Source organism: Diadema setosum, chromosome 1 (genome assembly GCF_964275005.1).
Source record: "Diadema setosum chromosome 1, eeDiaSeto1, whole genome shotgun sequence".
Taxonomy (NCBI): Eukaryota; Metazoa; Echinodermata; class Echinoidea; order Diadematoida; family Diadematidae; genus Diadema; species Diadema setosum.
Genome location: NC_092685.1, coordinates 16,151,972 through 16,168,080, shown reverse-complemented (window position 1 = coordinate 16,168,080; position 16,109 = coordinate 16,151,972). Strand labels below are relative to the sequence as shown.

Here is a 16,109-nt window from a genome sequence, read left to right as displayed (position 1 = left end):
ACGCATGCACAAATGCGAATAGATTATCGGGAGAAAAATAAAGAACTCCTTGGAGCGCGTACATCAGAAAATTTCACAGCTAAAATAATTCATTAAATCGTCGCAATCCAACTGACCACCTAGAGCAGGTTACGCAGCAAGTTCGTGCGCCGATGTTTAGAAAAAGTCACAAACGCATTTGATACAATCTAATTTTGTTCATTATCATTTTACACTGTAATTCACAAACAAACATTCTAGTTTTTCCTATCTTTTTTTATATTTCTTGTGCAATAGATAATGCAAGTTTAAAAAAAAAAATGTTAATCTGTAAAATGTACATGGGTAAGGGGGGGGGGGTACGTCCATTAAAAACAAGAAAATAAGTTTATTTTTTAGGTTGTCGTTGTTGACCGGTAAATTTTCTGTTCAGACCGGTAAATAATGTTAAAACGGGGCATTTACCGGTCCGACAGAGACAGGTTGGACCGGCAGAAAAAATGGGTTAGTGTGCAGCCCTGAGTCAGTCATTCATGGTAAAGTGTATATGTTTGCAGCTTTTGCTCAGTTTACGTGTATATCTATATTTTTCTACACTGCTTTGGACAAAATGTATTCAAGTCAACATAGAAGTTTACTAAGGAACACATTTTATTTTTTAATTTTTAACATGAGATTTATGTGCTACCCTTATATAAAGTTTAACAACATGCTTACTATTATCTTTGTGAATTCTCAAAAACATGAGTGTGTATGTATGCATATGTGTGTGTGTGTGTGTGTGTGTGTGCAGTGACATGTGTTGAAGTCTCTGTGAGTTTAAGAATAGAGTAGAGTTATATTATGAGTGCTAATAATGATATAGAAATTTTAATGCGCAGCATATCCGCTCATGGGTGCTCAAGGCATTCACAATTAATGTTCATAAGAAATGCACAATCTGACAGTATATTACATACAGCTGCAACATGATTGAGCAGTGTGATTAGTTTGCTTGTGGAAATCATCCTGCAGGATATGGAGCAGTGAGGAAAAGGTGCTGCTTGCAAAGACAGAGATGGAGCAGAACGTTCGCTCAGTGGCTTTCAGCCATGATGGCAGTCAGCTGGCCGCCGGAATGTCGGACGGATCCTTCACAGTACTCAAAACAAAGTAAGCCTCATATCTCTCTTTCCTGTACCTTCATTCAAAGGACATATGCAACCAGTTTTCAGCTTGTGTAATACCCTGACTTAGAATAGACACGTAAAGCTTAACGTTGAAGTTGACAAGGAAGGAGATAAATGATGACAAATTGTAATTAAAATTCTGATTCTTAGTTGCAACCTCGGGGTAAATTGACACCATTTATATAACATGAAAAAAGATTCTAGCTGTCCGATTGGTCGACTGCTCATCACTTGACATGAGGTTATAAAAGCACCATTGCACACTAATCTTTTTGTTGACCAGTTTTAGATATTGCACTGACAGCACCCATTTACATATACTCTAATGATAGGCTCATAGTCAACACATAGTTTTGCACAATAGCACTGCTCTGACATCAAGATATACATACTTCTGCTAAGTGCACCAAATCAGTTTAATACAAGCACATAGTCAATCACTCATTTACTGTCACAAATTTCAACCAATTGCTTTTGCATAATTGCCACAATTCAACTGTACAACCATTCACCTTTCATGACAAATGGTTTCCGTTTCTTGTATTATATTTGAGAATCATGGTTGACCACATTCATTTATGTCCAAGGTGTTGTGTAAAAAGAACAGCGTATGGTCTTTACACATACAATGGAACAAATTTATGATATCGGTGAAAGGTGAGGCAGTCTATTCAGTGGTGGAAAGATGAGGCACTCTTTTAAAACGAAGCTTTGCCTCCTTAAGTAGAGCACCTCATTTTGCACTGAATGTGAAATCTTGTACTGTCACACATGTGACCACTCACTATTTGTAAGGTATCGCATGCTGATGGTAGATAGCAGTAATGTGTTGTCCTTTGCTGTTGCAGAGATCTTTCAGAAATCATTCACATCAAAGACCGCAAGGAAGTGCTGCACGAGATGAAGTATTCACCCGATGGTCACTTCTTGGCCGTTGGCTCCAACGACAACTTTGTCGACATCTACGCAGTGGAGCAGCGGTACAAGAAGGTCGGGCAGTGCTCAGGTAGCAGCAGCTTCATCACACATCTGGACTGGTCGCAGGATAGCCAGTACCTGCAGACCAACAGCGGAGCAGCCGAGAGACTTATGTACAAGATGCCAGGTGGGACACAGCATTGATTGGGATCCCAGAGACTTTGTGCTTTATGTGAATCTTGGCTCATGAATTGCTAGAAGATATAATTTTTTAATTCCTCTTCTGGGCTTGAACACTTTATTTATGATAGTCATTAAAGTCACAAATCACCAAGTATATCTATTGCTTTGACATAATCCCTATAAAGGTTTTGTGAGTATACTGAAATCACATTTTAATGCATCTGTTTGGTCTATAGATTCTTTAGTTTTTGTCACCTCCGTTTGATTGCCTTCTACGTACAGCGGGAAAACATGTTACGAATCGTGACGAAATCAAAAAGATTCATTGGGCCACCTGGACGAGTGTTCTCGGACATGAAGCGAATGGGATCTGGCCCAAGTACTCTGACACAAACGACATCAATGCAGTGGATGCCAACTTTGCTGGAGAGGTGATGGTGACCGGGGATGACTCCGGACTGGTGAAGCTCTTCAGGTTCCCAACACTGAAAAGGGGTAAAAATTATTATTTATATATATTTTTTTTAATGACAATGAGAGTATTTCTTCTTTATTGTAAGAACCAGTTACGAATATGGCAGTATTCTTCTTGCTTTACCAACCAATATGTGCAGGTGATATTGGTTTGCTCCCTGCAACAGTTTCCAATGTACCTATTTCTAACCACCTCTCCTAATTATCACTGCTGCTCACTAAAATTCATAAATGGAAAACAAATTTCCCATTTGCCTGCAGAACTGTAAATTTTAGCTCTAAAATATACACATATATGCTGTAATTTAGAGAGCGCTCTGTGCATCATGGAAGAGTGTATCAAACAGCAATTGTTTTGTGTTATATTGTATTGTATTTGCATTAGTGAAATCATGCTCTAACAACACAATCTTAGTTGGGTATCAGTAAAAAATGCAAAATATTACTCAAAAAATTTGCTGGAAGTACTGCAGTTTCAGAGCTTACCTCATCATGGTTGCTACATAATTTTTTGTGATCACTTATGGATAATCAACAAAGTGGGCCACAGCAGTATGCACCGATCTTCTACGCTAGAGTGAATCACATTCACCCTCTGGATAATGTGACTGCTAGAGCGCAATCGATCGTCACATCACATTCTTCCTAACCACTACTGAATGGGGAGGGTGCTTCAGGATTAAAAGTCATATGCATATGATTGAAAATATTTTACACTTTTGATTTCAAAATACTCCCAAAAACTCATTTTTAGTGGCATCAGCCAGACAAGTTTCTTGTTAGACCCTTTCGATGTGTTGCAAGCAAATTCTCAATGGTGGAAGAGGAATATTTAGCCCTTCTGGGAACTATGTTTTGGCTTCAAGTTGTGTTACGAACAATTTCAACCAACCTGTAGGGATAAGTGCCAAATAACCTTTGGTGGATATCATGTCACTGGTTGCAAAATAGAGATCTTGGTAATACCAGAAGTTGAGGAAGAAATAATGTACTTTTATTTCAAATGTTCAGAAGGTCAGGTATCTCACCCAACTTTGCTTATATATTCTCTCCATCCATCACCTCTCTTGCTCCCCCCCCCCCCCCATATTGTATTCCAGGGGCAAAGTTCAGGAAGTATGTTGGACATTCTGCACATGTGACTAATGTGCGATTCACCCAGGACAGGCGCTATGTTGTATCAGTGGGAGGAGGCGACCATGCTGTCTTCCTCTGGAGATTCAACCCAGAGGGAGTCGGTGCCGAGGATGACTCCGTCACCGGTCATGATTCAGGTATGAAATACATAGCACCAGAAGAATATTCTTCAAGTAGGATAGGGTCTTACTTATAGCAGTAATACACTTGAATTGAGAACTACGCTTGAACTGCTTAGATAGTTATGCTTTTGTGCGTGGAGTTGAACAAGTTTTATTGAGGTTAGTTGCATTGTGCTCAGCCAAGAGGATGAATTTCCTTGAAAGAGTAAATATCTGAAAATAGATCAGATGTTTGCAAAAGTTTTGTCCATTTAGGAGAGATCCTCCTGCCCTCCATTGAGAACTCAATTTAAAAAAAAGAAAAGGAAAATCTAATTATAATGGTCTTTTTTCTAGTGGACATTTTGCAAAACTTGCGCCCTATTCCATAAAAAGATGCGGTCAAACGCAAGTCAGAAAATCAAACTTAAGTTAGGTGTCAGCCAATCAGCATCGAGTATTCAGAGACTTATGTTTGATCTCAGCGCAACAGGATCGTGAGTTCTCTAATAGGGGAAGAACTGACTAAAGCTGTATTCATCTGTAACCTGCTGCCTTTGATACTCGTTGAAAATGGTATGTTTACATCACAAACATGCGCCAATACTTTCTGCAGGTTACCTGGACTCCAATAGTGAAGAAAGCGATTCAGACATGTCTGACGTTGGTGACTTGGACTCCGACATCGAAAAGGAGAAGGAGATCGATTACGATAGGACTGTGTACAAGGAGGACCTGGGCCAACTCAAGCGACAGAGCAAGACCAAGAATTCTACGGGGGAGAAGAGGCTGAATGGTCCAAGTGAGGGAATCAAACTAGAGTTTGTTCACGGGTGAGTAATTATCTTCCATTTCTGTGTTGACTCAGGAAGAGAAGGATGACATGCTGGTTTTAATGTGACTCTTGTTTTTTTCCTTCTACTGTCACTTATCCAGTCATGTCTATTCATCGTATTGTGTAAGTCTTGAAATAATATATGAAGAAGGACTAACATATAGAAGTCACAACATCTTTAAGAGCCACCCCCCCCCCCAAAAAAAAGAGAAAAACAATTGATTATTCTCATGAGGATCATGGCTCTTAGTGGCCATTTTCTTCACACCGTTGGTGTCAGAATCTTGTATATTATGATGAAATATTTCCTGTGTGTTTGTGTGTGTATGATTTTAATTGTGAATTTTAGGAAAATCCCAAACTTCACAGCCATTGGAACATCCATCTCAGCAATAGATATATCAGGACAGTGCATACACTATAAGGCTTACTATATAGGGAACAATGCAGATCTGAAAGTCAAAGATATCAGAACACCACATCCTAATGCCCCTCACCGGCCATAGTGAGAAAGCTTTCTGTGAGCATTTTGATGATGATGGTGATGGTTTTACTTACCTCTTGCTGTTGTTGTGACTTCCTGGACCCTGTTTTATGAAGAGTTAGAATTGATTATATATAGTTGATTTCAACTGTAAGTCTATGCCAGCCTGTGTGGTAAGGAAATTTAAAATCGATTTTATCTTTTGATAAAACTGGGCCCTGGACTGTTGCATGTGGATTGCACTTCTGTGTGCAACCTGCATCTCTGATCACTTGATAACATATGAGCTTGTTGGACTAGTATCACCCACGTCATGCATATTCAGAGCAAGATGTCACTTTCTCTACTATGTTCAGGTACCGTGGCTATGACTGTCGCAACAATCTGTTCTACACCCAGACTGGGGAGGTCGTCTTTCACGTGGCAGCTGCTGGAGTCGTCTACAACAGGGACACCCACTCGCAGCGTTTCTTTCTCGGCCATACTGACGATATCCTGTGTCTATGTATTCATCCGCTGAAGGACTATGTCGCCACAGGCCAGGTGAGTGAATGGCCTGACAGGCAAGATGTTAGCCCCATGTGCGCACTTTGGGAAACTACCCATATGTTTATTACAAGCCGTCTCCTTGATTATGCAGGTACTGTAAAAGTAGATATTTTTGCGAGACTTATTTTTCACGCTCGGCTGGGCAAGAGAGTTTCACATGCTTTTAATTCCGCAGAATCAAGACATCAACTACTGGAACATACGGCAAGCAAAAATATTTGTGTGCTTTATTTTTGTGCAAGTTTCTGGTTGTGAGAAATGCGCGAAAATTTGCAGAAAGTATCACAGAGATTGTAAGTGGAGAAAAGTTTAGAATGAAAATGACTACTAGAGCAAGCAAAGGAAGTGGAAAAACTGCAAAAGGAGTGTAAACTATATATGTTAAAATACAAATAATTGCGCACATCATATATGAAAAAGTTCTGCCTATCCTAGCAATAGATGTCTTGAATGTGTGTATGTACCTGTAAATGCCTTCCAATTTCAGTTGCAGATTTCAGTAGAACTTTTTTTTCCCCTCTCTCTCTCTGACTTGATTTCAAAACCAGAGTTGCAAATAAATCCAACATGATATTTTGACAAGTGTCTGTTGCAGTATAGGTTCATGTGTGCACTTTGTGGTGACGAAGTTTGTTGTGTAACATTTGAATACTTTCACTCTTCTTCTCAACCCCATCAGGTTGGCAGAGATCCATCAATCTATGTGTGGGACTGTGAGACGCTAAAGCCCCTTGCTCTTTTAAAGGGACAGCACAAGCGAGGTGTCTGTGCCTTAGACTTTTCAGGTATGTCTCATTTTGTGCAACTTATGTGTAATTATTTGCCAATTTGAACATGTGTTTGCTTGCAAGTGTCATTGTGTCCCTTTGACTTTTCACTCACGTTACTCCATGTGTACGATGATGTTCATTTTATGAGTCCAAAAGTTTGTGTGCAAGCGTTATTACATTGTAAGTCAACAACTAGGGGGAGTGGAGTCATGTGCGAAGGCATATGCCAGATATGCTGTCAACTCTCTCTGCCCCCCTTAAATGATAAGAAATGAAAAAGAAGTTTATGAGTAACTGAGATAAGAAATTAATTATATGAGTATGAGATATACACAAATTGTTCAATTTGTTTGAAGCCCTTCCGCAAAAGTGGTGCTTGTACGTTTAAAGAGATACGATCATCTCGTGTTTAATTCATTTGATCTTTCTGTGAGAAATTACAATTCAGACAGTGGATTAGATCGCACTAGATCATACCTGAACATGTTAAGTGCTGGTTGTAGATTTTGAAATGCCTTGTGCAATGTACAACCTTACAAATACATCATACAACTCTGTGTTTGTTTGTTGTGTGTGTGTGTGTGTGTGTGTGTGTGTCCATGTGATCCCTTGTAGTTGATGGCAAGAAGCTGGCCAGCGTTGGACTGGACGACAACCACAGCATCGTGGTATGGGACTGGAAGAGGGGCGAGAAACTGGCTACCACCCGGGGCCACAAGGACAAGATTTTCGTCATCAAGTGGAGTGCCCACAACACCGACAAGCTGGTCACTGTCGGGATGAAACACATCAAGTTCTGGACCCTTGCAGGTGGGGAAGCTGTTCCAGTGTGATAGATATCGCATGTGATATTATGGATGCATCATTATAGACATTTTCAAATTAGCACTTTGCACAAAATGAGCTATGCAATTCAAATTTAAATTTACCTCAAGTAATGACTACTTTTCCTTCTTGATATTCGTGGATGTGATCAATCAAATTGTAATTGAAGCATAGAAATCAAGGTTGAAATGCAGATGTTGTAAGATTAGATGAAGCAAAGCTATACGTAATTGTATATTTCATTTCTTACATTACATCTGTGGCATAAAAAGTTCTTCATAAGTGGACATAATGTAACGATTTGTGTATATGTGTGCTCCTTCACATAGAAGAAATACTGCAGATAATGGAGCGAGATGTACTAGATCATGATCAAGCAATGTTTCCTAGAAGAAGAAGAAACAAGAAAAAGAACAATTATTTACACGCAAAGAAAAAACTTAATACAAAAACCAACCATATCTTTGTAAGTTGTGTTGTGTTACATGCATGTTTAATGCTAGCCTGTATCCAAAGTGCAACCCATTGATATATGGATTCAAATGTAACTATCTAATCTTTCTACCTAACAGGTGGAGGATTCACCCAAAAACGTGGCACGTTTGGCAATGTCGGCAAACCCGACACTATGATGTGCGTCTGCTATGGACGTTCTCCGGAGATGACATATTCGGGGGGTGCAAACGGCAACATCTACCAGTGGCAAGGCACCACTCTTGTCAAGATGGTGAAGGCACATGAAGGACCTTGCTTTGCCATGCATTCACTAGATAAGGTGAGTAGTGTTTGAAGTATTGGGATTTATGTTTGCACCTCCACCTCAACATTTTGAGTATTTCAGAGTGAATTCTGATTTCATAGATTCTGATTTCAGTGTTTTGCTGGTAAATTCCTCTAGTAATCAATCGCAGTTATCCATTCTGTAGGTGCACGAAGGCTGTTAGATAGGCAGTTTCATTGCTCATAGATCCAAGGTGTTCTTAGCCCTCTGTCTTCATGTAATCTAACAAGCTGTGCAACTTACACTCTAATTAAAAGCTTACCGCTTCATGGTTATGACGATGAGTCTGCCCTATTTATTTTTTGCTGAGGGAAAAAAATAACACAACATGATAAATCTTATGCATTCCTTATTTGTGTAGTTAAAAAAAAAATTATATCATAATTACACTGCCAATCTCTAGGCAAATTCTCTCAATAATTGTGAAACTAGGGGAATCCTGTTATAATCTGTGCATGCCAGATTTAATAGTAAGAAGCCTGTAAAAGCTGGTGAGAGAGTGGCTTTATTATCAGCAGGAAGAGTATGTGGAGTGTTCATGGTTAGCAGTGTGTTCAAAGCTAACCCGTTAACTGACATGTGTGTGCGAAGATTTTGAACACCTCGAATCTGTCTGTGTGATGCAGGGCTTTGTCACTGGAGGAAAGGATGGCATGATTGCTCTCTGGGATGAGGCATTTGAGCGCTGCCTCAAGACGTACGCCGTCAAGAAATCCAGCCTCTCGCATGACTCGTATGGTACTCTGACCTCCGACATGCCGGCTATCCGCTCTGTGGTTCTTGGCCATGGCCACATACTGGCCGGCACCAAGAATAGCGAGATTCTGGAGATTGAAAAGAGTGGGCCAATCAAACTACTTACTCAGGTCAGGAAAGATGTCACAACACATTGCTCAGGTGTTGATGATGTTTGATGCGTAAATTCCTAGCATTTTGTATGAGAAATACTCTATCCGTAATGCTTCAGGGCATGTCAACCTGGCTAGAAATTTTTGTGTAGTGTAATTTTAGAAGTGGAAACATATTTGTAACAGTTTATCACAAAATTTTGAGAGCCTCCAGGATATTATATTTGAAGATGTACAATATGAATGTATCTTGCCTACAAGCTATCTGATTTTATGTATTTTTTTCTGATCTACGGCCACAGTTTATTTTTTTCTGAAAAGCATCTTACCTCCAAGGAAACCCCTGCTCTGGGCTCAGATGGTAAATTTATGGTATTGAAAGTCTCAAAACTACTATTGCATGAGAGAGAGAGCTTATATTCTGATCATAATCATGACAGACGTTATCATGAAGTTGAAAGGGAAAAGTCTTTACAGCCTTTTGCTGCCATGTCCTAATATGTGTAGGATGACTATTTTTTAGAGATGACTGAACAATCCTCAAGTCATTATGAAATATTCATTTGATAATAGTATGGTCCCTTTGTCTCTGCAAAGTAAAATGTAAACAAACAGCTTGCATGTGTGTCTCACTGCACACAGACATTTCTCCTCTGCCTGATAAACACATTTTGCCACTGCAATCATATGTTGCTAAACCACAGGGCCACATGGAGAGTGAAGTGTGGGGACTAGCCTCCCACCCTACTAAGGACATCGTGGCGTCGGTCAGCGACGATGAGACGCTGCGTCTCTGGGACATCAGTGAGGCCCACAAGTTGATCAGTGTCAGGAAGCTGAAGGTGGGTGCCCGATGCTGTGACTTCTCGCCGGACGGCAAGGGGCTCGCCGTGGGCTTCAAGGATGGTGAGCTGACAGCTGCAATGTTCTCATTTCATGTTGTAGTACTTAGATACTGTAAATATTGATATTTTCACGTGATTAATTTTTCACACTGAGTGGCTGAAAAACATACTTCGTACTTGTGGGTTCTTGAATTCAATCAATTGAATGCAATGTTCTCATTTCATGTTGTAGTACTTAGATACTGTAAATATTGATATTTTCACATGATTAAACTTTCACACTGAGTGGCTGAAAAACATACTTCGTACTCGTGGGTTCTTGAATTCGAGCTGTGCAATTGTCGGCCCATTTAAAATGTGCAAAGAAAAATTTGAAGATATATTTTTTGCAGGTTTTAGAATTCGCGCTAGCCAAAAGTAGCGCGAAATACGCAAAAATTAATGTACCGCAAAAATGTATGTGTTTACAGTACGTAAGATATGTACCGAGATGAGTTTGTGTTTATGTTTGTATGTGTGTCTTCATTTATGCTTGTATGTGTCTCCGTCCAAATCCATTGGAAGATTATTCAGCAAGTACCTTCTTACACATGCAACTGCATCATATTACATTATTACAAAGAGTCTAAATCATGTTTCGATTGCATCTGCCCTTGCTCAGGTAGCTTCTCCGTGCTAGATAGTGAGACACTAAACGACATTGCTGGCTTTCACCACAGAAAAGAGGAGATCTCGGACATCAAATTCTCGCCAAGTGAGTATTGCCAGGAAATTTAGACTGATGCTTTTCTACATAAGATTTTGCAATTGCATAGATGAAATGGAAGTATGCACAATGTGAATGAAATGCTTCTTTGCGAGTATGTGGTTGCAACATATGATTTGGAACATGACAAGAAGTAGTTGAAACATTTACTCACTTTTATTTGGATTTGTTAAAACAAGTTCAGTTAACATGTGAGAAAGATATCATTGGTTATTTTTAAGGGGAAAAAAAAAAGGAGGTTTAACATGGCAATATATGCAACCCATGATCCTTCTCTCTTTCTCTCTATTATATATTTATACCCCCGCCAAACGAAGTTTGAAGGGGGTATATAGGAATCAGCGGACGGTCGGGCGGTCGGGCGGTCGGTCGGGCGGTCGGTCCGTTGCAAATCTTGCGTCGCGAACTACTTCCTCAGTTTTCAACCGATTCCCATAAAACTTGGCACAGATGTGTGCCTTGGGTTGTAGATGTGCAAGACGTATTTTTTGACAGTACCCAAAAGTACGTTGCCATGGTAACGGCATATTAATGGCGGAAGATCAAGGAAAGATCTTGTGGATTGAACTACTTCCTCAGTTTTTGACAAAAGCTTATGAAATGTGGCACACACAATAGTCTTGGTGGGAAGATGTGCAAGACATATTTTTTGGACGTGTCGGAAGCTGCGTTGCCATGGTAACGGCATTTAATTGGCAGAAGATCAAGAAAGATCATTCCTTGGGTAAGACTGTCGTCACGGGGCGGGGGTATTAATCACCTTCAGTGATATTTCTAGTTATATCTATTTTTACTGAGTTTGTTTGTCTTTTTTCAATCACAGCACACTGAGTTGCAGTCAAATAATCTTATGTTTTATTTTCATTTAGATCCAGGAAAGTACTTAGCCGTGGCATCCCATGATAACTATGTTGACATCTACAATGTGATGAACAGCAAGAGAGTGGGGACATGTAAAGGGTCATCTAGTTACATCACACACACAGATTGGGATGGACAAGGTAGGTTTTCACAGTTAAGAACTTGTTCCACATATTCTAGATAGTTGACAACATTCATACTCATTTTTTTTTTTTTTGGAGAAGTTTCTTGTGTTCATATGGTATGAAACTTTGTGCTAACTTGCAGATAATTAGAGATATTCCTCTACCTTCTTTGGAAATTAAAAAAATGAAATGTAACATACTTGCAGAAGCTTTGCCCCCTGTATTTTTTTTAAAAATATATATATAATCCTTTCCAACAAAATTCATCTTCAGACTTAAGGCAGCTAGTCAATGGAATATGGAGAGCCTCAACAAACACAGTTCTCCAAAAAGACTTAAAAAAAAAAGACAACCAGTATTTTCCATTTATTTGTATTGAGCAATGTCAAAGGGGGAAATAAACCATAGAATGTTATGGGAAAAAAGGTATAGCACTGAGAGCCTCCTTAGGTAATTATTTTTTAATAGAGCCCATTTTTTTTTGACAAGACCACTGTGTGATCATTTGGATGGTGCCCTTAAAAAAAAACAAAAAAAAAAAAAACTCCTTGCCTCCATTTCAAGAGCAAAACTTTTGTGAACTCTAATTATAATCTGAAGTATGGCTGTTGTTGATATGTCAGGCAAACTCATCATGCTGAATTCTGGGGCCAAAGAACAACTGTTCTTCGAAGCTCCGAGGGGCAAGCGCCACGCGATACGTAACATGGAGATAGAGCGATTACAGTGGGCGTCATGGACGTGCGTACTGGGCCACACGTGCACGGGAATCTGGCCAGCTAAAAGTGATGTGACGGACGTGAACGCTGGTTGCCTGTCACACGACAGAACGACATTTGCCACGGGGGATGACTTTGGCTTTGTGAAGTTGTTCCAGTGGCCAGCTGCAGTAAGTATATCTTAATTAGTTTGTGTTATCATTTGCTACTGCTTAAGTAATTATTATTTCTCATGGTGCCCATTGCTGTAAAACACGATATATTCGCGGCATGAAAATTTAGCGAATTGGAGTCGATGGCCTTTCTTGCAGCATGATATTTTTGCAAAGTGTAACTGGCATCCAGTGCGTATTGTATAAGGCAAGAACTTTCACGTGCATTATAATTTCGCGAATGTCGGTGCTCGCGAATGTCGGTGCTCGCGAAATTCGTGAAATTAAAATGCATGCGAATATTCCTCGTTTAGCAGTATCTGAGTTGATTTTATACTCATGAAAATCAAGCTGTATGATCATTTACTTGAAGAATGAAAATGTGGGTGTACACAACCTGTTATTAATGTTGAGACTGTGACATTTATGTGAATAAATTGTTGCACATTGTGTCTTGACAACAATTAGCAAGAAGTACTGTTCATATTTGGTTTTTCATTGGAAAAGCAAGAGTGGAAATTGTTTCTCATATGCATGCGTATGGTGCCTGTAGGACTTTTTTGATAGAACGAATGTATGAATAATGGAAAATAACACTTTTCAAAAAAAGATGTAGGAACCATTTTATGCCTGACTTTGTTTTGCCACGTAAATTTAACCAGTAGAAAATGTTACACTTTTTTAAATGGCTAAGATCTATTCCAAATTGTACATTTCACAGGGAAAGAATGCCAAATTCAAGAAGTATGTGGGACACAGTGCTCACGTGACAAACGTCAGGTGGGCACATGATGACAAGAAGCTAGTGTCTGTAGGAGGGGCTGACACGTCCTTGATGGTGTGGTCACATGACACGCAAAGCCGTGGTGGTCCTGGTGGGGAGAGTGATGATTCAGACACAGACTCTGAAGAGGAAGGTGAGTTATTTATATGGTTTATTTCCACTTCTGTTTAGAAAGGAAAGACAAACAGAATACTGTATACGCTGTTATTTTCGTGTACAGATATTTTTGCGAATGATGAGGTCATAGACATTTTTGCGAGATGTTGTTTTCGCGAATCAACGGCGACCTTTATGTTAATGCTCTATTAACACAGCGCATGGAGGCATTTTCGCGTGTTGTTAAAATCGCGACCCAACTGTGATTCGCGAAATTCGCGAAAATTAAACCCTCACAAAAATAACAGCTTATACAGTATTCTCTAGGCCTGATACTTTAGACTGAGACAAGAATTGTATAAACTGTTTTTGTTTCGAAATTCAAGTGTAGTCATGTTTCAAGACCTAGACACTCTATTTTCAATTGATAATCTGTTGTTTATATTTGTGGATTTCTGTTTATTCTGAATGTTTGTCTTGTTTCAATGTGTTTTTCATCCACTATCCACTATGTGAGCATGTATGTTGCATGTCACAATTTATCATTTGTCATTGCATTTATAAATGATATGAGAAGGTGTCAGTGTCTTCTTTGTTTAGTGTAGAAGAAAGGGAAGGGGGAAACGTTTTATGTAATCTTATTTGAGTTTCTATTCCAGTGTCTTCATTTGCGGTTAAATTGCTTCATGAAGATTTTGTTACAGTATCAAGCATGTAGGAGTTAGTGTATATTCCACAGGTTGAGTGTATGGGGGGGGGGGGGGGGGGGACTAATAAGAGCTATCATATCTCTAAAATCTGTATGAGAGTGTATACAGTATAGATGGCAGTTTACTTCTAGCCTGTTGAAACTACACAAGCCATCTTAGTTAGACGTGTAAGAATGAACATGTGGCAGAGGTACCATAATGGGGTTTACTCAACTGTCTCATGTCCATGTGACTGTCCAGGCTATGACAGTGATGTCCAGCGAGAGAAGGACATGGACTACGCGACCAAGACCTATGCCAGCCCAAGACGGGAGATGGCTGGAGTGAAGCCCCATCTTCAGGAGGTGGAGGAGGAAGATAGGTGAGGAGGGAAGATGCCACACCACTGGTCAGATGGAGAGGCACCAGTAGGGTGACCACCAAGACATCTCTGTCTGTGGATAATATCTACTCACACACACAAAAGTGTAAACTGCATTATGTAGCCTTCATTGCATCATGCAGTCACCTTGCACATATGTTTTCCATCATGGCTGTGTACTGTGATGTCAAACCATGATTTGATTTCACTTGAAGTTTGTGACATGACATCTCAATATAGAAACAAGAAAGGGAGAGAGTGCTTGTTTTTTGTGTTGTTTTGTTTTGTATTTGCCCTGTCACTAGAAAACTTGTCAGAGAGACAATCAAAGTAACAGTATTCCCACATCAGCAACACAACACTGTTAGGATGCTCAAGTACAAAGTGAAATCCCATGCCAAACTTGCACAGGGTGTTTTGCAAGAATCCTTAGGAAAAGGGTTTGGTCATATTGTTTCCTTTGCCTTTGATTCATAGGCCCAGTGTGAGCAGAGCAGCAGCAAGGCCACCCAAGGTCAAGACGAGCAGTGTGGATACAGGCAAGAAGAAGAGACCCAGCAAAGTAGAAGTAAGACACTGATCACAGTCATATCACCATCTTTATGCCTGTGATGGCCTGAGAACTCTGTAAATTTTTCTTCCTAGTGATGAGGTTAATTCAATCGTGTTGTGTTTAAATGTAAGAAATTGCAGGAGACATTGTTCTATAGTGCCGCCCCCCCCCCCCCCCCCACGGGGGGGGGGGGGGGGGGGGGGGAACCCAACAAATTCATAATCAAATAAAAATTAATCCAACATGAACAAATTAGGAACAAATCAGGAACATTTCAGGGTCATTTCAAATGTTCACAGTTTCTAATGATATGTGTTTGTAGTATCTTGTGGATGTTGACAACCTCTGAAAGTTTCTGTTTTGAAAAGAATGCTTCCTTTAGGAGGCATGCATATGAATTGTTGAAGGGCTCACAATAGAGTTCTAGATAGAATAATGCTTAGTACTGCTACAATATGATGGATGTGTACGTAGGCCATAATTCATCACAAGTAGCCACTGTTTGAAGAGACTTTGACAAATTTCCTCTACAGGAGCTTACATTGCAGCACATTCATGGCTACCGTGGCTTCGACTGCAGGAATAACCTTCACTACCTCAACGACGGAGCAGACATTGTCTACCATGCAGCTGGAGCAGGGATAGTACAGAACTTGGAAAAGGGTAAGAAGTTGGACGTCATACCCCCTATGACACCACCTCCTTTACACTCTCAGAAGCGCCCAGAGAGCTTTTGACACACTGGCCCGAGCATAGGATATAACATATTTATATACTGTAGAAGTGGATATTTTCGGGCAAGTAATTTTTCACGCTCGGCCGGATAAGATGAATTTCACGTGTTTGTAATTCTGCAGAATCAGGACATTAACTACTGGAACATATGGCATGCAAAAATATTTGCATGCTTTTATTTTCACGCTAGCTCCTGGTTGCGTGAAAATTTCCACACTGTGAAAATTTTCACTTTTACAGTACGTCATGCAGAGCTGCAAATTAGTATCTTCTGATTTGCCGTATGTAATGTATGGATTATATCCATGTAAAGTTGCTCTACATGAACGTAGAGTTACCGGACACCCTG

General features: G+C 39.9%; 1 protein-coding gene across 1 annotated transcript in view; it reads left to right on the top strand.

Annotated features, from left to right (window-relative positions):
• LOC140227548 (echinoderm microtubule-associated protein-like 6) overlaps window positions 1–16,109 on the top strand; it is a 47,083-nt gene that overhangs the window by 16,958 nt on the left and 14,016 nt on the right. The window contains exons 7-24 of the mRNA XM_072307958.1: window positions 994–1,131; window positions 1,997–2,253; window positions 2,532–2,744; window positions 3,824–3,997; window positions 4,578–4,794; window positions 5,637–5,823; window positions 6,509–6,614; window positions 7,215–7,409; window positions 7,997–8,199; window positions 8,832–9,071; window positions 9,758–9,959; window positions 10,560–10,652; window positions 11,534–11,665; window positions 12,274–12,539; window positions 13,243–13,438; window positions 14,352–14,472; window positions 14,950–15,040; window positions 15,559–15,688. Coding sequence (XP_072164059.1) covers window positions 994–1,131; window positions 1,997–2,253; window positions 2,532–2,744; window positions 3,824–3,997; window positions 4,578–4,794; window positions 5,637–5,823; window positions 6,509–6,614; window positions 7,215–7,409; window positions 7,997–8,199; window positions 8,832–9,071; window positions 9,758–9,959; window positions 10,560–10,652; window positions 11,534–11,665; window positions 12,274–12,539; window positions 13,243–13,438; window positions 14,352–14,472; window positions 14,950–15,040; window positions 15,559–15,688 — 3,161 coding nt within the window. The remainder of the gene's footprint in view (window positions 1–993; window positions 1,132–1,996; window positions 2,254–2,531; window positions 2,745–3,823; window positions 3,998–4,577; window positions 4,795–5,636; window positions 5,824–6,508; window positions 6,615–7,214; window positions 7,410–7,996; window positions 8,200–8,831; window positions 9,072–9,757; window positions 9,960–10,559; window positions 10,653–11,533; window positions 11,666–12,273; window positions 12,540–13,242; window positions 13,439–14,351; window positions 14,473–14,949; window positions 15,041–15,558; window positions 15,689–16,109) is intronic.